The sequence below is a fragment of the Sarcophilus harrisii genome, chromosome 5 (assembly GCF_902635505.1).
Source record: "Sarcophilus harrisii chromosome 5, mSarHar1.11, whole genome shotgun sequence".
In the NCBI taxonomy this organism is placed as follows: domain Eukaryota; kingdom Metazoa; phylum Chordata; class Mammalia; order Dasyuromorphia; family Dasyuridae; genus Sarcophilus; species Sarcophilus harrisii.
This window is the reverse complement of record NC_045430.1, coordinates 190,678,989-190,702,481: the sequence shown is the minus strand read 5'-3', so window position 1 is coordinate 190,702,481 and position 23,493 is coordinate 190,678,989. Positions and strand designations below refer to the sequence as shown.

At 35.0% G+C, this 23,493-nt stretch overlaps 2 protein-coding genes across 3 annotated transcripts; both read left to right on the top strand.

Annotated features, from left to right (window-relative positions):
• Positions 1-4,171: 4,171 nt before the first annotated feature.
• LOC100934375 (probable inactive serine protease 37) lies at positions 4,172-10,101 on the top strand. Its single transcript, XM_003772572.3, has 5 exons — positions 4,172-4,436; positions 5,271-5,412; positions 5,968-6,221; positions 8,169-8,305; positions 9,875-10,101. The coding sequence occupies exons 1-5, from the start codon at positions 4,403-4,405 to the stop codon at positions 10,013-10,015; spliced, it is 708 nt and encodes a 235-aa protein (XP_003772620.1). The 5' UTR covers positions 4,172-4,402; the 3' UTR covers positions 10,016-10,101.
• Positions 10,102-16,890: 6,789 nt separating this feature from the next.
• LOC100932037 (probable inactive serine protease 37) lies at positions 16,891-23,030 on the top strand. 2 transcript variants are annotated; one of them, XM_031939217.1, is made up of 5 exons: positions 16,891-17,025; positions 17,786-17,927; positions 19,139-19,392; positions 19,866-20,002; positions 22,833-23,030. In XM_031939217.1, exons 1-5 carry the CDS (start codon positions 16,929-16,931, stop codon positions 22,971-22,973), a joined length of 771 nt encoding a protein of 256 aa, XP_031795077.1. In that variant the 5' UTR covers positions 16,891-16,928; the 3' UTR covers positions 22,974-23,030. The 2 variants fall into 2 exon arrangements, with proteins under 2 accessions (XP_031795077.1, XP_031795078.1); XM_031939218.1 differs by having other exon boundaries at positions 16,915-17,185.
• The last annotated feature ends 463 nt before the right edge of the window (positions 23,031-23,493 follow it).

Sequence of the window (23,493 nt, the reverse complement as noted above, 5' to 3'; positions counted from 1 at the left end):
TACTACTGCAATAACTTTTCCTTTGGTCTGTCTTCTTATACACAACATCTCTGCTTTTCTATACATTTTCCATATATAGTTCTCTAAAAATTGTCTCATCTCCCTGTTTCTGTCAAAATCCCAGCTCCCACCCCCCAAAAAAGTGAATCTCTTATTCTCTTGGCCTCTAGAATAAATAATAAAGGGTATTTCAATTTAAGACCCTTTACAATTAGGATCCAAACTTGTCTTTTCTTTTATTATTCCCTCTGTACCAAAACCATACACTGTTACACACAATATTATTTCAATTCTTGTCTCCATGTCTTTACACAATATTCAAACATGCCTGGAAAATTCTTTCTCCTTACCTTCACTACTTGGAGAACCCCCTTAGGCTCTATCTTGTATTTACTATTTACCTTATATATGTGTATTGCTGCTGCTTAGTATAATGTAAGTTCTTTTGGGTATAGAGATAGTTCTAATTTGTCTTTGTTCAGTGTCTCGGAGCCTGGAACAATGGTAATAGTAGGCATTTTTTAATGAATTAAAATGAATATTTTTTTTTTTCCTGCAGACTAGAAGAGGCAACCTAAAGACTAGAAAAGATGCCTTAGAAGTTCAAATAGCACTAGTATGTTATCTTGATTCATGAGATAAATAATTTTGTAAAAAGCAAGTTATCCAAAATGTAAAGGAGAGAGAAGCCTTGATAGGCACAAACAGGCTACAAAAACATTAACCAAGAATAGAGCAAGAGAAAAAGCATAAAGGATGTCAGAAAAATATGACAGTAAAGTGAGTCCTGGAGCAAATGAGACAATCAATGGTTAGCCCACATGGTACACTGCTAAATGACAAAACATAAAGAACCCTTTGTGTCCTCAGCTTAAAAAGCACATACAGAGAGATCATTTAATTCAATAAACATTAAGATCCTATATGCAAGGGGCTGTGCTATAAGCACTGAGAATACGAATAAAAATATAGTCTTGCTCTCAAGGAGCTTTCTAATTTTTCTAATGTAATAGAGGACAAAAACAACCAAAATTGGATGCTTAAGTTGAGGATACCAGAAGATATCCAATGCAGAAGTAAAATATTCTGTGAAATTGAAACCAAATTGAGTTGCTAATGGAAGATAGAGAATTAACATTAATTTATGACATTTAATAAATGCATTTTTTGGTTGTTGAGAAAGGACCTCAGAATATTGATAGAAAACCAATTGTCTTGTGAAGAATTGATGGCAAGACAATAGATAAAAGTCAAGTAGAGTAATCTGGCATGAATGAGTGTACAATTTGTGAAATTCGTGGGGAGAGGCATACCTATATTCACAAATATCAAAGTCAATAAAGACTTGAAATCCAGTGAGAAAAAAAAATCTCACTAAGACATCCGTATTTCTTTCTCCTTTTATTTTAGAATGGAATTCATTACTTATTTTCATTGAACAAATAGTGTGTGTGTGTGTGTGTGTGGGAAGAACCCTCTATTTGGCAGCAGAATCTGGTACATACTTATTCATATTCATTTTCATTGAAAAGTTCTGTTGAAATTAACTATTAGTATGTTTTTAAATGTATCTAATGAATATGAAAGATCATTTGGGATCATTAAACAATTTTATATGGATTATTGGAAAAATGGGAAGATTATATGGAAGAAGATGTATCGCTTTTATGTCTCTTAAAAAAAATAAAATTTTACCAACTGACTGGTCCTCTAAAGTTATAAATCTTATCAATTATGCACTTGGTTCTATTGCTTTACAGCATTTCATGCACTTTTTTACATCTCCAAATTTCTTATTGTGGTCTTTATCAGTAAAAACTGTTTGAGCAAATACTCTAGTATATTTAAAGAGGGAATTCAACTAAGAATATCTAATTTTTCACCTAGTTGCATTATTTTGGGACTTATTTGTCTCTCTACCCTGCACTGGATATCTTGTGTTGTCTTCCCCCATTAGATTGTCTGCTCCTCAAGAGCAGAGACTATTTTCATATTTATATCCCATTGCTTAGCACTGTGCCTGGCACATAATAGGTCCTCAAAGAATGTTTATTGCCTCAGTGAGTGAAATAGGAAGAATTGACTTGTTACCTCCTGAAAGAAATTATATCATCTTTCAGTCAAAGAAAAAAAAATACAAGCAGTCAGAAAGAAGTACTGAGTAAAGATCACATATGATTTAGAAACACCACTGTAAAAGAGCAGAGAACTTGGAATATGACAAGCCTTAAGGCAAAGGGCTTACAACCTACAACTTACCAGCAAAACTTAGCATAACAATATAAGATGAAAATAGAGCTTTAATAAAATAGAGGACTTCCAAGTATTCATAATGAAATGATCATAGCTACAGAGAAATTTTGAAGTTCAAACACAAAAGTGGACAAATATAAAAAAGGGAAACATAAATAGCAATGAAGGATCAAATAATGATAAACTGCTTGCATTCAAATATGGGGAGAAGATTCATTTGTTGCTTCTGAATCCTATTATTAGGGTTCATAGAAAAGATCTGGGAATGGTTATGTCTTAATGATCTTAAGAAAAGAATGGGAGAAGAAAGGGAACAAGAATATACTGGAAGTGGGGCAGGAGAATAGGTAAAATGACCTGGATATACAAATAGATATTAATGCAAATAAGACATCTGAACTGGTCAAAAGAAGGAAGACACATCAACATACGCGTACCATCAACACAACAGTAACAACAAGGATAGCTTGACAAGAGATTAAACGATTTGCCCAGATTCATACAGCAAGTGTTCCAGGTAGGATTTGAAGTTAGGTCTTTTATAGTCTAGGTCCAATACACTATGCACTATTATCACCTAACTGCTTCAATCTGGATTAAAGCAAAGGCTGCATTTGTTAAATAGGGAAAAATTATTTTGGGGGGAAAAGGGGGATAACAATGGTGTATGAATTGGACTAGGTGATTTTTTCTAATTCCGTGATTCTGTAATTCAATTCAATTCAATTAAAGGCCAATTTTAACAGAATCCATGGTGAACAATACAAAGTACTAGGTACTGCTGATAAAAGAATGAAAAGGACACAATTTTAGCCCTCAAATGACTTAAAATATAATGGGCAAGGCAATTAAGTAGAAGCAATTTAGAAAACAAACCAGGAAGAAATATGAGAAGTGAGGGGAGGCTGGAAAGTCAAGAAACCTAGAAGCTACACAACAGTACAATGATTTTCTCTCTAAAGAGAAGGTTGTTGAGGTAAGACTTCTGTGTGAAACTGAGCCTTTTAAAGGAGTGCCTCAAGGTTTTTGAAACAACTCCCACCCTTGCTTTAAATGGGCCCATGTTTTCAAGAGAGGTGGTTATTATTGCAAACTGTATCTTCGCCTTCTTTATAATACTTTGGGTCAAATGTGTGAGTCAATGCTATATCGTTAGGACACAGAGGAAGCTCTGATGGAGGCCCAAGAGATGCTGACTTTTCCAAGTTCTCAGCTCATAGATCTGAGAAGTCTCAGTCACTGGACAGTGATGAGTTACCTCCCAAGACAGTGAAAGAATTTGCAACTATAACCCTAGGAATCTCTCTTAGAAATCCTTGAAAAATCATTGAGAGAGACACCAAGGCCAATACAAAAATACACTATTGACAACAGAAATTTCATAGAGATCAAATAAGTTTCTAGAGGGAAATTATAGAAGTATAATATTTTGGTGTTATAAGGGACTTTGAAATAAAATTATCCAACCTCTATCTTTTTCATATAAGAAAATTGTGGTTCAGAAAGGCTAAATTTCTGGCTCATAGTGACACAGCTACTTCTTGGAAGAGCTGAAATGAGACAAGAACCTAAAGAATTTGTAGGATTCCCAAGTGTAGAGATATGCTTTCAATTATATTTAAAATTGTCTCTAGTATTACCCCCCTGAATTGATATTCACCATAACATCTTCTGATTTGTAAAACTACCCATGAACCCAATCTAAATATTATTTATTAGCAAATAAATAACTGGTTTGACTTTATGCACTTAATTCCCACATGCAACTTTGCTGCTCTGAGATACATTCAGAATGTCTAGTCTGTTGCTCAGGACAACATCAGTGATGTTGATAATGGGTATGGTGATGATATAGGAAAGGGAGAGATGGGTGTCATAAAGAAAAAGGTATAAATAAACTTTATTACTGCTTTAAAAGGGAAAAGGTGGAAATAACCTGCTTCGTGATGCTCTATTTTGAAGAAGGAAATACCTCTGAGCCTTAAAATTCCCAGCTCAAGCTCAGTCTTATCCCATTGAATATTCTTTTCTAACACCATCCACTTCTATTCTGTACCACCAGGGAACAAGAGTGGAAGGGAGAACTGAACTCCATGTTTTCCTGTAATCCCAGCTTCATCATTAGGATACCTAATATCCTAGCATAATCATGAAGTACATTTTTCTTTTTATTCTCCTTGCTGGTGAGCAGTCATAGATTTGTTATTATTGTTTAGTCATTTTTCAGTCATTTCTCACTCTTTATGACCCCATTTCGGGGTTTTCTTGGCAAAGATACTAAAGTGGTTCACTATTTACTTTTCTGGCTTATTTTACAGAAAAGGAAACTGAGGCAAACAGGTTTAAATGAGTTGCCCAAGGTCACACAGCTAGGACGTGTCTGAGGCCAAATTTGAGCTCATGAAGTTCACTATATCACCTAACTGTTCTTATATAATAAGAAATGTCCAGGATCTTGATTGGATGGGGGTTTAGAGGTAGGAGGTAATAAGGATAGTGTGGAGACAATTATGGACAAAGATGTCCATCTACTCTTTGATTTTTCCCATCTCAGAGAAGTGTCACACACATCTTCATGTTCCCCAAGCCAAATAGTATGAGTTAAGAGGTTTTCTTGGTATAATTTTTCTCCCTATCCTGATCAGGTTATTAGAAAGCATGGACTCAATTGCTTTAGGGGAAAATCCTATTTTAATAACAGTAGGATAAAACTCAAAACATTTATCTCATTTCCAATCATAAAAGCTAAAAAGATTGTACTGAATTCTCTCCCTTCCACAATCCTAGGTCCTTGGATTTCTGGTACTGTCTAGGAAAGAAGTTTGGTGTGGGTATGGGAATTACCTCATTCTACCATTTTTACTCATCTCCTTTGCTGCTTTTGTTTGATAAATAGAGTATGGAAGCAATGAAGTAGCAAGACCAAGACTAGTATCAGTTGAGACAACTGAGTGAGTGAAAGAATGTTCTATTTTTCTTATCCTATAAATTGACTCCTTTCTCCATTTTCCCCCAAGGTGAATTTTCCTTTGGTTATACAGATGAGCAGAATGATGATCCAGCACCCTATCTTGTTTATATCAAAAACCAATTTAGCCCTTGTGTAGGTGTGCTGATCCATCAACAGTGGGTCCTAGCAGCTGCTCATTGCTACTTACCGTAAGTAACAAAGATTTTCATACTTAAAATATAGCTCCCTCTCAAACTGTTTTTTTTTTTCTTGAATTCTGTAGCTGGAAAACATTTTTAAGGTTATATTTCCCTCAGGAAGGATAGTATCAATACCAAATAGAAGAGTTAAATTTGTCTTATTAAACCACTCCAGATCAGTGGAGATTACAGAAGGGGAGAGAGGCGTGTGGGAAAGGCTCTAAGTTTGATGAGCAAAAAAGAAACTTAATTTAAAAAATGGAAAAGGTTAAAATGGGAGGTAATAAGAGTTGAAGAGATCATGCAATTTGTAAGATCAAGACATGACAACATAGTCCCTGTGCTAAGAGATGGTGTTATAGAAAAAATGAGGAGGATTTTTGCTTTTTTATAATAAAAGAACCTCCTAAAACTGTAGAAGACTTGTAAATCTAGAAAAGAAAAACAGTCCATGTAGGGTCAGGTCAGAGGAGAATTAGCTAATGTATGTTTTAAGCAAACCTCAAAGATGTGATTGAATGGATTCATAATTTATTCTCTTCTTGCTCTCAATCTGTATTGCAGAAGCCTCAAAGTAAAGTTGGGAAATTTCAAGAAAAGGGTTAGAGATGGGACAGAACAGACCATTAATTCTGTCCAAACCATTCGTTATTGGAATTTGAGCACAGATTCTTCTGAGCACAATCTCATGCTCATCAAGTTATCTACACCTGCAGTTCTAAATGAAAAGGTCCAGCCCATGGCCCTGCCCACTAAAAATGTCCCTAGAGGTACAAAGTGTATTATCTCTGGCTTGGATTGGAGTGTAAAAAATAATGGTGAGTACTCATATGACTGACTGTAAATATAGGTCATCTTAAAGGAGCCTCAAAAAATGAATGGATGGATGGATGGATAATGAAAAAAAAATTATGAGCTTACTAAGCTCTGAGCTTAAGAACCGAAAAATGTGAAAAATTATCCATGCATATATCTTGTAAATAAAAAGCTATAATAAAAAAATTTTTTTAAAGAACAGAAAAATAATAGTGATACAGATGTCTAAAACTCAAATTCTAATAGGGAGACAAAATAGAAGAATTTTCAGTTTCTGAAATGTTAAATGGAAAGGACTTAATGAGAAGAGGGATCTTTAATGAGTAGAAGCAAAGCACCTAGTAATGCATTTTTTAGTTCCATTTCCATCAATAAGAATTATATCTGTTGATCCATTTGAAAAAATTGTTGGTAAGAACTTTTTTTTCTGGGTCTTCAGTAATTCTAACTTCTCAAGAGGCAGGAGCTTCAAGAAGGTATTTGCTAAGTGGCAAAACTCACAATTGCATCTGTGGATGCTCTGGATGATGGCTTCTGGGGCTAGACTAAAAGGTGAGTCAATGGTCTGGAGAACACTGGGGTTCTAGGATTCAGAAACTTGAAGCAACAGGCTCATTCAGGGTCCGAAGGGAGATGATGACAATAATTTGACTCACATGGCACACACATTATACTTTCTTTCTCCTCAGGATTTCTTGCTGCTTCCTTGTTATAGATCACTTTACTTGCTACTTAGTTTCACTGAATTTAAACTATGTTTTTAGTTAGTATATCCTGGACTCCCTACAATTCTGTCTTTGCCCTTATGCTCTTGTTTTAATTTTTATTTTTCTAATTGGAGTATTACCATACGTTCTCTCTCCTTTTGCTCATTCATTCCATGTTATTTCTCCTGTTTAAATCCAGAACTTCTCTCTCAAAGTCCATAAAAGATTCCTTAAATGTCCCATTGTTTTCTAACAATGCTCCTTCTTGATCCATTAGTCCAAAGTGCTAGTGTTAGTCCATCATTCTTCTTTTGGCTTCATTTGCCTGTAGTATTCTGCTAGATGCACAAATTGGTATTTAGGGAAATCACTAAGAATAGTGGGGAAGAACAGAGGAGGAAAGAAGATGGGGCAAGAAGATGATGAAAGTGCAAGTCTCCACAGACAAAAGAATGGAAGAAATCTTTCATCTTCTCAAATCCTGCCTACACCCCTGCACGATGAATATGTGATCTCATCATTTAAGTTAAATTCATCATTAAGCTCATCAATAAGTGTCATTATATTTCAAATAGTCAATAAATAAACATTTGTGAAGGGCCTATTATGTTCCAGACACTGTACTAAACACTGAGGAGGGGGGATACAAAAAGAGGCAAAAAAAATTTGCTGCTCTCAAGGAGCTCACATAGGTGATACAACAAGCAAATATATACATACAAGCAAGTTCATATATAGGATAAATAGGAAGGGATGGGAAATAAAACTTTTGAGGGGTTTCAATTATTTATTTATTTAGATTTTTTTTGGACTAGGTGAAAGAGAGATTCTTTGCCACAGTTGCTGCAATGGCCAGGCAAAATAAACAAGCTTAAAGGAAATATATTGAAATGAAGGTCTGCTATGATCATTTACAAACAAGATCTTTCTCTCTTTTCTATTTGAATGCTTTTTGTATATATCAAGAAATCAATCCACAGATATATTAACTAAATACCATGTTGCAAGACTATGTTAAACACTGGTAGAATAAATGCAATAAATGAAACAATCCCCTACTACAAATAGCTAACATTCTAATGGAAGAGAGAATATATATGACTATATAAAATAAATATAAAGAGAATAAATGCAAAAAAAATATAAACATGGGATACTTTGAGAGGAAGGAAGACACTAAAATCATTTGAAAAGAATCATGTTTACTAGAAATAAGAAATTCTCTTTGCCTCTTTCTTTCAGGCAAGCACCCTGACCTTCGTCAAACCTTTGTAGCATCTCTGCTGTCAGACAAAGAGTGCCAGGAAACAAAACAAGGAAAAGTCAGCAAAAACAGGATATGTGTGAAATTCTTAAAGTCATTCGAGAGAATTTTTGTGGTAACTCTTTCTATTCTCTTCTCAATTTATGAAGACATCTCTCTATTCTCATAAAGATCTAAGCCAGGCTCTTTCCATTGTTCCACATTTCTTCTGTCAGAGTAGAGGTGGTATAGTATTTTAGAAAGAATGCTGATTCTGGAGTCAGGATGCCTAATTTCAAAGCTGTTCTCTGACACTTACTACTTGTATGATCTTAGACTCAGGAATCCCAACCTTCCTAGGTCTCATTTCCTTCACCTATATAATAAAGGGATTAGATTAGATGATTTCTGAGGTCCCTTCTAACTCTAATCTATAATCCTCTGAGTACACAATAAATAAGGTCATTCTTGTCTTTCTGTCTCTGTCCACTCAGACAGACCATTAAAATCATTAAGATGGAGCAATCTTCTACTTATTTTTGTGATGATCAAACTATGGTGGTCCATTGATAAACATGTATTAGAATAGAAATGTCCCATGCACATCTCTTCTTTATTTTTGTAATTCTGATTTTGGTCACCCCAAACATTTGTCTTGTTTATAAGAGCTACATGTGTCATTATCCATTAAACCAGGCCAATTGCTTCATCTAACACTGAATTTTCTTGAAGCTAATTAATGACATAAGGTATTATGTTACTATATAATGGAGATGTTATTTTATAGAGAACTCACACAGGGCAATTGCTTACAAGATGATCAGAAAAGGCAATACAACGCCATACTCAAGGTCTCTCTTAAGAATGTTAGAATTGATTGTATGACATGGAAGACTCTGACACTGTACCAACTTACATGCTGTGCCCTCATCAGAGAAAGTGCTGTGCTCTATGTGTAAAGCAGAATTGAATTAGTTCAGAAGATGCACAAGATGTGCAAAGTTAGAAAACCCACCCCAAATGTTCATAGGGACTATTTGTGTCCGAACTATGGCAGAGCATTCCAAGCTCATACTGGTCTGATCAGCCACAATCAGACACACTGTAACTCGACTCTAAATTAGTGATAACATTTTGGTCCTCTTCAAGAAGGAAGGATAACAACCAACCATGGAGATGTAGTCCATTAATGTTCACTGCTGGATTATAGAGTTTAAGTCTTAAGGTAAATTAGACCTATGAGATTACATGCTTTTCCTCACGATAGTCCTGGATATAAAGGTCACTAGGACTGACTAACAAGCTGGTCTCAGCATGATCCTAACACCATTTATTAGTGCTTATCGAGATAATGAGTCCCGAGCTTTGGACCCTGATGTTTAGGATTTCACAAAGTCATACAAACTTCTAAACTTTAAAAGACCCCGAGATTTCTTTGCACCTTAGAGAATCCAACCCTTTATATGACACTTGGTTTAACTGATTCTGGGAGGATAAACCCTTTGCAGTGGCAGATTTGGGAGTCTAACTCATTTCCTCATTCTTATTATAACAGTATACAATATAGTATAATATAATTATTACATGACATTGTCTCTATAGATGGGGTTGAGAAAGGTAGGGAAGTGCCAGGTCCAATCTTGGTAATTGGGGATCTATAAATCAAAAGAGAATCTCTAATTCTTTTTTCTTTTATCTTTCTCAGGAGGCAATATTGGCTGCTGTCATCTGCAAAGATAAGATTCAAGGGATAGAAGTTGGGAATTTCCTGGGAGGTAACATTGGTGTCTACACTAACATCTTCCATTATATCCCTTGGATCCAGAAAATTATGTCCATGAAATGAGTTGCCTTTGTTTCCCAAAGTTATGCTATTGCAAGGGAAAATTAAATGTGGTATTTCATTTTTATTAAAAGGAATATGACATTCGAGGGCCTGGAAAGAATCCTTCCATTGCACTTAACACATCCATTTTAATCACATTATGTATTTAATATATGTATATATATTAAGTATACATATTGTATATGTGTTTGATATATAAATATAATATATTAAAATATATTAAATATTTGGGATACCGTTTTTTCATAATAATGAAGAGTGTAGTATGGTCTTAGAGAACTCTAGGCAAGAAATATGAAAAAGATAGGGAAAAGGTCCAGAGACGAAAAATTTGAAGACTAATGAATTACTTCAATACCATGTTTAAATAAAATCAAAGGATTGCATAAAGAGAAGTGGATATTCCTTTTTGCTTCTAAAGGACTGATGGTAAGAGGAATATGATTTAAGTTAAAATAGAAGAGAACTGGTGGGAAATAAGGTAGAATATCTTGACCAGTATTTATTCTTCCTCTCCTTTTTAGGTTAAATGAAATTACTTACCCTTCTTGGTTTCCCTTTTTTTCCTTTTTCTTTCTTTTTTTTTCTTTTTGCTACTGTGAAAACAAAAATCAAAACAAAAAAGTCCTATAATATTTTTATACATAACTTCAGTAGTTTCCCTATCTCCCTTAACAGCCAAAAGCCTCTTTTTTTCTCCAGTAAAGAGTTTGAATATCAACTAGCCTTCCTACAACCCAACATGAATAAGATTCAGGTTCTTCATTCTTTTCCCTCAATATCCAATCCCGTTTGACTCAGATAACAACTCTACAAAAACCACCAAAGTCTACTAATTTGGGTTAGCTTCCTTCCATGGGGCAGGAGACCTATCCTGTTTCTATAATTCCTGACTGTTTCTTCTTTGTTGCATTTCTCCTCAATAAAGCTGGGTTGATTTATTTTCTCTCTGCTGTGTGTTTCATGTTTCCTTACAGTGACCCTGGGATCCCAAATCTTACTCTACCTGCATTAAGACAAAGTCCAGTAATGGTATAGCTGAGGCAAAGAGTATGCACAGATCAGCAAATTTTTAGGCATAGCTCCAAATTTCTTTCCAGAATGGCTAGAATAATTCACAGTTATACCACCATCATTTTTAGCCTGCCTATTTTCCCACAACCATTCCAACATCTGTCACTTTCCTCTTTTGTCATCTTTACCAATCTAATAAGTGTGATATGGTACCTCTGCATTGCTTTAATTTTCATTTCTCTAATGATTAGTGATTTGAAACGATTTTTCTTAAATTTGATAGCTTGGGTTTCTTTCTTTGAAAACTGTCTGTTCATATTCTTTAAACCTTTTTCTATTTAGAAATGGATCTTAATCTTATGAATTTGATCTCAGTATCTTTTATGTAAGATTTTATCAGGGAAATTTTGTTAGCTTTATTTTTCAATCAATTTCTGCCTCCAGAAAATTATTTCTGATAACTTTTTTTTGCTGTTTTTTTATCTTTTTTTTATGTTAGGTCCTAGCCAAATCATTAAAAACAAAACAAAACAGGAGACACACCTTTCATATCTATGGTTTATGTAAAATTTTACAACCTTGAGAAAAAAATCACAAGAGGTTAATAAACAATTTTGATTATATAAAATTTAAAAAGTTTTCATGAACAAAATCTATATAGAAGAGAAACAAATATATAGAAGTGACTGGAAAAAATGGAGGACAAGAAATTTTTCCTCTGATTCTCAAGATCTCTCAAACCTCTCTAAAATACAAATTATGCATCAAAATTAAATCAACTATTTCAACTGCCTCCATGGTCTCATGGAGACCAATGGACACAAATATCTATCTCTCTTTCATTCAGCATCCCTTGCCTCACTATCCCAGTAGCAAAGTTGCACTAACAAATGCAACACATAGGCTTACAATAAACACAATTCTACATCTTGACACTTCACAGTAGTGCCATGTCAGTGTTCTGTGCTGCAACATGTGAAGAAAATAGTTTTGACTTTTCATAATTGCCAATATGATATGGGTAATGAGTATACTAATAATCTAGATTTTTCAATTATCATTTTTCCAGTAGACTCTGACTTGGGAATCAGAGTCTAACAATGAAGCATGAAATGATTAATCAATACTTGACAAAACTCTCCTTTATATGTTAAGTGAAGTCAATCAAAAATAGCAAAACCTGTTCCCATCACAGAACTCTGGTCTTGGGCCCCACCAAGTAACAACCTCAGGGATCTTAAACAATCATTTAAAAACTGTTCCCACAGGATTAGAAAATATCCATATTGTCCTGCACTTGGGGGCTTCTCATGGATAACCACTCAGGCCTTGAAAAAGATTGTATATAATCCCCTCCCTTCCCACTTATTTTTTGTGTGTAAAACATCTGCTTTTTCTGCAACAGATGGAGATGGTCTTCCCAGGAGAATTTTCAGTTTGCAAACTGTATTCTTCACTCTGAAAGAGATAAATTAAACCACTATTTGATTTCTAAAATTTGTCTCTAGGTCTGCTTTGTGTAGCTCCAATTATTCATTTTGAAAACAGTGAAAATTCTGTAAACAGAACTCTATAAGCCAATGTATGAAAAGAAGGAATGGTCCAGATGTATGTCTAGACTTGTAAATAGAGCTTTATTCTATGTTCTTATCCTTATATTCTCCCAGCAGCTCAGCAATTTAGACTCCAAATCGCAGAATTTTGCACACTATGCAATAACATCAATGTAGCAACATTTTGTACTGATAGGACAGAAAACTGAAGACCAGAGAAAACAAGATAAGATATCATATATTAGGGGGGAGGGGAAGATATGTCACTCTGCTAAGTCAGAGGAAAGTATTCAACATTCAGATGGCACAGAAGTATTCAACATTCAGATGGGACCAGTTTTGTCTCTTCAAAAATAACTAGAGGCAGAAATCTATGTTAGTAAACCATTATTATTTTTTTTTAGCATGGAACAAGGCTGAAATATTTTGAAACCCCAAAGAAATTACCAACAAAGTGGAAGAAGCAAAAAAGTGAGTAATAGGGGAAAAGGAGAAAAAATAAAATTGCCACGGATTTCAGGAAAAATAAAACTCAAAGATCTTAATGGAAGATATTAATAACATAAGAAAATATGGCCTCCATATCTGGCAGAAAAAGTCAGCAATCTAGGAATAAATATTGCAAAACAAAGGAAAATGATGCAACATCTGATGAGAAAGGGTTCCTGTAGATTTTGAGGAGAGTATGGAACCACAACACATACTTCCTAAGGGGTTTTTAAAATAGAAATGAGAATTGTGAAAGCAGGATCTATGGCCTGTTTAACAGTAATAATTGGTAGAATAGGAAAATTTAAATCTGTGATTATCTCATTAAATAAAAGGGAGAGCAATTGATTGGGAATGCAACTACACAGAAATAGAAACCACAGTCTCAAAGAAGAGAAGCAATAAGTAATGTTATAAATATATTTTCTCTTCACAAGAGCAAGATTCATTACTGAATAATATATGGGCTATGAGTATAAAGTTTCCAGAAGAAATGCAAATTATAATTATATAAGAAAAAATGTTCCAAATAATTAATAATTTAAAAAATGCAAATTAGAAAAATTCTACATTTCCCTTCATGCCAAGGCAATTGGAAGAGAATAAATGTTGAAAGAGTTGTGGGAAAATAAGCACATTAGCACTTAGTAGAAATGTGAATTGATCCAACTTTGTGGAAAACAATTTTAAGTTAGGAAAATGATTAAAGTGCTCATACCTTTTGGCATGAAGATATTATCACTACCAAACAGAAGATTAAAGAGAGAAAGAAAGTTTCCTTAGATGTCAAAATATTTATAACAAAATATTGTTGAGTGCTCATTGATTAATAAAAAAAAAAGTTGTACATTTTTTTTTTGTTTTTTCCTTTTTTCTTTTTTGGACGCATTTGGTGTTGTGATTTGCTCCCATTTACACAGCTAGGAAGTGTCAAGTGTTTGAGGTCGGATTTAAATTCAGGTCATCCTGACTCCAGGGCCAGTGCTCTCTCCACCTAGCTGCCTTAAAAATGTGGTATGTTAATATACTAGAACATTATCATATAGAAAGAATTCAGAGAAACTTGGGATGTATGAACTGTTACAAAATGTATGAATTGATACAGAAAAAAAAGGAAGCTTGAACTAACTAAACAATCTACAATGATGACATTAACATGAAAGATATCAGAATTCTTCAAGCTGATGACTAATTCTGAATTTGGAGGACTCTTAAAATATTCCTTCTCAGAATAGTGAAATGGAATGTGGTATAAATACTGTCACATAAGATCAATGTGTTGCTTTGCTTTGCTTAAATGCACTTCTTTGTTTCAAAGGAATCTTCAATTGGTATGATATTGGCAAATAATAGCAATGTTTTTAGAAGCATCAATAAATTTTTTGAGAAAACAATATATTAGTGAAAAAGCTATAGCGAAGCATATTGTTTTAAAGCATCCATTTGGACCAGAATGGATTTATTCAGGAATTCAAAAATGAAAATTATTATAATAATTTTAATAAATCATAGCAAAATAACATAACCCATGGTTTAGGGTCAACCAGAGACTTATCATTCATAGGGACCAGGTCTAATTCATGACACAAAAAAATTTAAGAGTCCCTGACCTAGAGACTCCCATCTCAATCTTGATGTGCCTACTGATGTGGTGAGATCCACTTGCTCAGAAAATTATGAATATGTATTCTAGAATGAGGTTTTCTCGTCTAAAAGATTTAGTCATGTTTAACCTTTAATTGCATTTTTTTCTCCTTCTGCACTATCATTTTAATAAAAATTACTTTTATTTTCAACTGAGTTTTCTTCCTATAGAAATCCCTTCTCCAATGGAAGTTGGCTTTTTATTTTCAACTGAGTTTTCATTTTGCTTTTCTTGTAAACCATCCAAAACATACACATTTAGGTTAAGAAAATAAATTGCACAAGTACTGCAAAAGAACACCTGTTTTGACAATAATTCACATAAAAAAGACCTAGTAGGGAAGAGAGGGAGTTTAGAAGACCACAAATTTAACATGGAGCCAATAGTGCAAAATAGCTGTGAGAAAAGCTAATACATCCAGCCTGCAATAATAGAAGCATACATTTGAAGTAAGGAGAGTCAAAGGCAAATAAATGGATGGTAAATGTCTTGTTGTCAGTGAAAAAGGTGAGTATGGTTAGACTATAAGATTGTATGGGAAGGGGGAAATATATTGGAAAGGGCAAGGTAATTCAAAAATATTAATATCAAACCGAGTTTCTATTTGATTCTAGAGGCAATTAGGAAGCAATTGGTTTTATTGAGAGGAGTTAATCAGAACTGTACTTTAAAATGATCACCTTGAAGAGAACAGTGGTGATGGCTGACATTTATATAGCATTGTGAAGTCTGCAAAATACTTTTTATTGAATTGCTTATTTAAGCTTTACAAGAACCTCTGAAGTACTCTGAGGTTTAAACCTTGAAGGCACTTCCAGTAACAGTAACCTTATCTCCATTTTACAGATGAAGAAACTGAGGTTTAGAGAGGTTAAAGGATTTTCTCTTAGCCAAAGGGTGCAAGTCAAACCTAAGTCTTTCTGATTCAATCTAATCTAATGTTCTTTCCACTATAGCACACTGCATGTCTTGAATATCTTTTCCATACTTGGTGTAGTGTGTGTGTGTGTGTGTGTGTGTGTGTGTGTGTGTGTGTGTTTAGGATACAGAATAGGGACTGGACTTATAATTTCATTGATACAAGGAACTACTGGATGAGAAAACTCATTTTACCATTATAGATCAGCACTTTCTCTCCAATTTACAGTTTTAGAATTATCTAAGCAAAACAAAGCTTCTTAAACTGTGGGTCACAACACCATATGGGGTCACATAACTGAATGTAGGGGTTGCAAAATTAAGAATTATCATTAGTAAATGTTTGATTTGTATATATATTTTATATACCTATATAATGGAGTCATATAAACATTTCTCATGCAAAAAGGGATCACAGATGGAAAAAATTTAAAAAGATCTGGTCTAAAGGAGAAGTCTCTAACACACCACAGAGAAGCCTGCAACATTCAAGTGTGCTAGAATCAGATTAAAATGGAATTTGAAAATATTTAGCAAAATAAAGAAAAATACAGCATGACATAGATAAAATTACATTTTAAAACTAAATTAGTCTAAAGCTCCCCAGAGATCCTGATACACAGATCAGTGACCCAATGCTCAGATGTCTATTTGAGTTGGCCATCACTAGTGCAGAATACAGTTTAAGTTACTTATCCAGGATCCAGGATCAAAAATGACTCTTGAAATCAGATCTTTCTGGCCCCATGGCCAGCTCTTTCTACCCGTTATGCCATGATGTTTATAAGAATGGAATGAAGCAATAGCTATTAGCATGTTTTCAGAAGCATGTAAACTGTTATAAAAAGCAAATTAATCTTTTATTACAATTCAGAACTGATATACACTCATTATTGCAATACAGTTCCAATGATTTATAATTGGAATAGAAATCTGCTAGTTATAATGCAAGTAATTTAAGGGTACATAGAAATGTCATCTTCCATATTGCTACTCAAAGCAAAGAAGTCCCTATTTCTAGAAAAAGCTTGGCTAATGTAGAAGAGAACTGATTTGATTTCTCTCTTAACATTTCTTTAAAGGGTCAAAGTAATTTTAGCCTAATCTCTTTGTCTAGAATCACAATGATGAGGGTGTTAATGGGGCCAGTGGTGGAGGAGATGATGATGATGATGATGATGATGATGATGATGATGTTAACAGCAGGGGTCATTGTCACAAAGAGGAAAGAGACCAGGGTAAGGTATAAATTACTTTTACAAGCCCAGAGGGGATTAGCAAGCAGGAGGCTAACATGACCCTGTCATCTTGGGAATGGTGGAGGTGCCTTATTCTAGAACTCTCTTCTCTGGATGAGAACAAAGCTCTGAGCCCTGGAGTCCCCTATTCAGGTTCTAAGCTTCATTCTCCAATCATAACTCCTCCAACTCAACCCACTGCTTCTATCAAACCCACTTTGCTGCTTTCCTTCCTCTCTCCCTCTGCAGCATCAGCCATAAGAGGATTCTGACATGGCTGTGAAGTTCATCCTTTTCTTTGTTCTCTTTGCTGGTGAGAGATCTATATGTAATTCTACCTTTATGATTCCGGAAAAATGAGAGAAGACTGATGACAGGGGCATGGTGGGGAGTGGGGAAAGAAGGGTCCAACAATACAATGCCATTGGCACGGTGGAAAGAATGCTGGATCTGGATCAGAGAACTGGATTCAAATATTCCTTCCTCCCTCCTATTTACCTACACCCCTGAATTCTGCTCTCAGAAAACTTCAGTCTTAGACTGAAGGCTAAAATGACACAGACCTAGGATAAGGTGAGAAGAAATTACAGAATTACAGAACAACAGAGGCTATCCAGTCTAGTCCACCCCTGAGTAGGATTTTTGTTGTTGTTGTTGTTGTTGAGGCAATTGGGGTTAAATGACTTGCCCAAGGTCACACATATATAGGAAGTGTTAAGGGTCTGAGACCAGATTTGAACTCAGGTCTTCCTGACTTCAGGGCTGGCTGCCCTCAGGATTTCTAGGAAAGTCATCTAGCCTCCATTTGAAGACCTGCAGTGATAGGAAACCTTTCCACACTTCCAGTGCAAGTTTCTTAAGGCAGAATTTTTGTTGTTGTTATAAACTGCCTCCTCCTTCCTTCTTTTCCTAGATACATTTTCCTCTAATAACAAAGCTGAACAGAAAGACGATCCTGCCCCTTACTTGGTATACTTCAAGTCCCCTATCAACCCCTGTGTGGGAGTCCTTATTCATCAACAGTGGGTGTTGGCAGCTTCTCACTGCTATTTATCGTAAGTGATATGTGCTCTGATTCTTAATAAGGAGGTAAAATTGGGCATCCCCTTTGATCCAGCATTATGGCTACTAGGGATGTGTCCCAGAGAGATCAAAAGGCAGGCAGAAAGCCTGTTTGTACAGGCATGGGACCTGTTTGCTCACAATATTTGTAGCAGCTCTTTTTGTAGTAATTAAGAATTGGAAATTGAAGGATGCCTACCATTTGGGGAATGGCTGAATAAGTTGTGGTATATGATTGTAATGGAATATTATTGTGCAATAAAAAATGACAAACAGGATGATTTCAGAAAAGCCTGGAAAGACATACATGAACTGATGCAAAGTGAAATAAGCCGAATCAGGACAATACACAATAACAGCAACATTGCATGATGAAGAACTGTGAACAACTTGGCTATTCTCAGCACTACAGTGATCTATCTTTGAAAACTTTATAGCATTATATAAATAACTGTTAAACAGTTAGCAATAATCCCTTTGGTTTCTATTTCCATGACTGGACAAAATGCTGCCTCAGTGACCAACCTACAGTTTTTTAAAAAGGTTTATAGATATAATATCTTGAGGTTATCATAGTTCTCTCAGTGAAGGATTAGACCTTGAGCCAATTAGGTTAATTGTTTTCCCTCATACAACTCCCAAAGGATTTTCTTTGGGTACACACGTGTATATGCACATACTTACACACATTGTTTTGTGTATATATGGTAGATTGAGAGCAATGGAATTAACAAAATTTTAAAACATGTTGATGAACCAATAGAATGACCTTGTGATTTTTTTCAGACACTTCAATTTTTCCTTTGATATTTTATCTCAAATATGAAAAATCAAAATTCTTACATTAACCTTCAAAAGAAAACCATGTAGAACAATTTTAAAATGTTTACAGCCTTTTGTTTCCTTAGTTTGCTTCTTTATACCAAGTTGTTTGTCAACACGACAGACTTTTTTTGAGAAATTATTCATTGTTAGACTAACCCTGGTGTCCTAGTCCATACAGTTGGCCCCAAGATTACTGCTTTGGTTGTCTCTGATGCTCAGAGTTCTTAAGTGTTAAGAAGGATGGCACTTACCCACTTGGAAAACTTCACCTGTGGCTTACAGAAGGGGAAGAAAACATTGTTCTTTTAGAGACAACATGATCTTCTGATTTCTTGCTCCCAGAACTCTCACTTATCACCCCTCTCCCGATTCCTTTCAGAAATCTCATTTTGGTGCTGGGGAATTTCAAGATCGGGATGAGGGACAGAACCGAGCAGATTTTTAGCCCAATGGAAGTTATTCGCTATTGGAATGAAAGCGATAAATATCAAGAGCATGACATCATGCTGCTCAAACTACCCAAGCCTGTAACCCTCAGCCATAAGGTCCAGCCCATAGCCTTGCCCACTCGAAACTTCCCCACAGGTACCAAGTGCACAGTCTCTGGCTTGGACTGGAGCATGGACAATATTGGTGAGTGCCTGGCATATTTTAACACAAGACAGAGAAATATAGATTTAACCTTCAAAGGAAAGTCATCAAAAGGGCCAGTCCCCCCTTCAGCCACATTGCCCTGCCACAAAGAGACTTCACATGGCTCCCTTGCTCTCCTGAATTCTTTCAATAGGCTACCACTATACAGGATGGGCTCAGCCTGAGCAACAGGACCACTTATTCATCCAGGAATGTCTTTTTATATATTTCTTGCAGACAGCCTCAGAGTAGAGAAGGCCTTAGTGCCCTGTTCAGAACCTTTGGCAGCAGCTGCTACCTCCTTATTCCCATAGATCCACTTAGCTTTAGGCCTTTCTGATTATAAAGAGTATAAATTTATACCTTCTACATAGAAAAAAAGAACATTTAAAATAATCATGGCAAATTAAAGGAAAGGAAAATTGGTCTGGACGGTAGCAGCAAAATTAGCTCTTTTTCCTTTTTCCTTCCAGGCAAGCACCCAGATCTACAGCAGAACATAGAAGCATCTCTGATCTCTGAAAAGGAATGCAAGCAAACCAAACGAGGAAGAATTATCAAGCATGGAATATGTGTCAAGTTTTTAAAGACACTCACCAGACTCTTTGTGGTAATTTTCCCTTTTCCTCTCAATTTAAATTTTACCTTTTTCTGCCACATAAGTTGGTAGGAAGGAAGGAAGGAAGGAGAGAGAGGGAAGGAGGAAAGGAAGGAAGGAGAAAAGGAGGAAAGGAAGGGAGAGAGAGGAAAAAAGGAGGGAGAGAGTGAGGGAGAGAAAAAAGGAGGGAGAGAGGGAAAGAAAAGGAGGGAGAGAGGAAGGGAGAAAGAGGAGGGAGGAATGGAGGAAGAAAAGGAGGAAAGAAATATTTATTAAATATCTAATATGTATGTTTCCAGGCACTGTGCTACGCAGTTTAAAAATTTTGTCTCAATCAACCTGGAAAGTGATTGTTATTAACATCATTTTATAATTGAAAAAGCTGTGGCAAACAGAAGTTAAATGTCTTGCCCAGAGTGATACAATTAATAAATAACTGAAGTTGAATTTTAATTCAGGTCTTCCTAACTCTAATCCAGCACTCTTATTTATTTAGCTCCTTTATTTAACCAATTCCTACAACTTTCAAATTTGTGAGAATGTACCCTGGAAGGTCTAAAGTTTAAAACTACACACCCTCTGTGTGAAAAAAAAAAATTTGCTAAACAAATTAGCTGTGTGAAAACCAATTTCCAAGGAAAATTTTAACCTACTTAGGAAAGCAGCAATTGTATACTAAACAACATTCATTCGTAGATCATCAGTTAATGTACTTCTTACAAGCTAACCTTGTCCATTAAAATGAACTTTATAAAAAGAATCTTAGAAAAAAGAAAAAAAACTTTTTATCCATTTCTTTTCATATCAATATGTGTTATAGCATAAAATAATAAACAATATTTGCCACATAATTCAGACTTTTATTAACATTTACTTCTCTCTCATCTAGTCTAAATTAATAAGGTCAGACTGCATTTCAGTAAGTCTTCTCTTCTGAGACTATGAAATGATATCTGGCACAAATAGGAAGTCACGTTGCTGCTAACACACTAAAGAAATAGTTTTCTCACCACATATTACCTATGTGATCTCCTAGCAATCTGAGCCTTCATTTCCTTATCTAAAAGTGAAAAAGGGTGGACACTAAATGATCTAAATTCCCTTCCAACTCTAAATCCAAGAACCTAATGAGCTGAGAATGTGTTAGCCTAGAAACGGGAAGACTCAAATGGCTGGGCAAATGACAATTGTCAGTATTTGAATAGCCAGCATGTGGAAGAGAGATGAGAATAGTCCCACATGCCCCCTTAAAAGCACAATTAGGAACAATGGGTGGTAGTAACAAAGAGGCAAATTTAGGCTTAATATAAGAAATTATTCCCTAAAGTTAAAACTGTCACACTTTTGGGAAAGGGCTGCCTCAGGAAGTAGGTTTGTAAATGAGAGATCTTCAAAAAAATGGCAAGAGGATTGTCTGGTTGGAATTGTCTATGAACTTGCTGGAAACATTGTAGGAGGGGGTTGTTAGTCTGGTATGGGTCTGAAAAGGTAGCTTCTTAGTTCTTTTTCGACTCGATTGAAATTTAAGAGAAATTCCCCCGCTCAATAAATTCTAGTTGCCCTTTTCACAACCTGGTCCCAACCAACCTTTCCCTTATTCTACATTCCTTCCCTCCATGTACACTACTGCTTGATCCCGTCAACCCTTCCTTCTGACATTTCTTCACAAAGCATTCAGATTCTTTTTTCCATACTCTCTTGTACCAGTTACCGCTCATGCCTCTTTCATTTTTTTATAAGCTTTAATTTCCTTCAAGGCTCAGCTCCTGATACCTATAGCTGCATTTAGTGCTTCCTTCTCCCCTCCTCCATTATATATTTTGTGTCTTTTTGTCTATACCAATAAAACTTCCCTACTAGACTGTATGCTCATCAAGGGTAGGAGCTGTTTTCACTTCTTTCTTGGGATTCTTAGATCATAACACATACTGCTGGGTATACAGATGCTTTTGATTATTTTTATTGATTGATTTGTTAACTCTTCATGACTATGGACAAGTCACCTAACAACTCTTTAAGATTAAACCAATGAGTCATTTATTGTTATCAGGAGGCAAGAACTTCCATGTCAGGAATTCACTTAATTAATAGAATCTCACATTCAGAGATGCATGTGTGGTTATACATTTATATATGTATTATATATATATATATATATATATATATATATATATATAATTTAAATATATAGAAAAACACAAATGTATGTAAGTCTATATAAATTTATGTTATATGTAAACACATGTGATCATATACTATTGCTTTGGTAAATATATATGGATACTATGGATGCATCTATTTACATGCTATTATATATATCATATGAATATATTTCTATCTTCAATAATTTGAGAAGAGGTAGAATTTGGGTTCTGGGATCCCCTAAGAAGGACAGGGGAGATTCCTATATTATTGTCATTATCTATGGCTACATTCTATAGCTGGAGTACAATGGAGAATGAATAGTGGTAACTAATGCTGGTCTAATTGTGATGCCTTCACATGACAGGAACAATGTAGTATCAATCCTCGGACCTCTTGCTGCCATATTATAGAATTGTAGAAGATTTCAATATGAACAAGGAACTTCAAAACACTATCTCACACAATTATAAATTGGGTCAATGTGGAAAACAAGACCTAGAATGGCAAAACATAACTTAATCAAAAATTTCATTAATGGTAGTTCCCATAACTATTAGTTTAGTATTCCAGCTATGACACTCTATACTTATGTTTGGAGGGTAAAGTAAAGGGAAGTTGGTAGTTTTTTGAGTTCAGTCTAGATAACTTTCAATTTGAGAATTAACTCTCACAATCTCTATATTTTTTCTCTCTTTAGGAGCTTGCCGTTGCTACTGTCATATGCCAAAACACAACTCAAGGGATAGAAGTAGGGCATTTCCTAGGAGAGAATATTGGTGTCTACACCAATATTTACTACTATGTCCCCTGGATACAGAACATCATGTCTACAAGATAAATTCTGTCTCTCTGTTCGCCATCCCAAAGACAGGATTGTATTAAAAAAAAAAATAGATCCAAAGACTCAGCACTCATCCTTCCAGTGTTCCTGGCATTAATGTATTGATTACACTATACTGGATCTAATTTTTTCATCACATTTTCAAAAGAATATAGCCAGATGGGAGAAGACCCAAAGGGAAAGAAAAAACTAAGGAGGTAGGTCCAGTCAGCATTAAATTTTCACTGGGAGCCTTTACACTTCAGAAATTAGCAATTACCTACAAATCAGATTTGATTTATTTTTTTATTTCTAGATTTGATAGTGTTCATATAAATTAAACTGAAAAGTATATGCAAAAACGATTTCCCCCCCAAACCTCGTTATCCACCCTGTGTTGCTTATATAAACATGGCTTTGAATTTAGCAGAAGTGCAGTTGAAGGATCAAAGACTGAAATTATTACCAGATTGGAAGTATTGAATCACGCTTTAAAGTTTGTAAAAAAAAAAAAAAAAATCCATTATCTTATTTGAGC

Coding starts and splice junctions, on each gene's coding strand:
- LOC100934375 (XM_003772572.3), top strand. CDS start 4,403: ATGAAGTACATTTTTCTTTTTATTCTCCTTGCTG. Junction 6,222..8,168: donor TTGGAGTGTAAAAAATAATG/GTGAGTACTCAT, acceptor TCTTTCTTTCAG/GCAAGCACCCTGACCTTCGT. Junction 8,306..9,874: donor CATTCGAGAGAATTTTTGTG/GTAACTCTTTCT, acceptor TATCTTTCTCAG/GAGGCAATATTGGCTGCTGT.
- LOC100932037 (XM_031939217.1), top strand. CDS start 16,929: ATGACCCTGTCATCTTGGGAATGGTGGAGGTGCCTTATTCTAGAACTC. Junction 17,928..19,138: donor GCTTCTCACTGCTATTTATC/GTAAGTGATATG, acceptor GATTCCTTTCAG/AAATCTCATTTTGGTGCTGG. Junction 19,393..19,865: donor CTGGAGCATGGACAATATTG/GTGAGTGCCTGG, acceptor TTTTCCTTCCAG/GCAAGCACCCAGATCTACAG.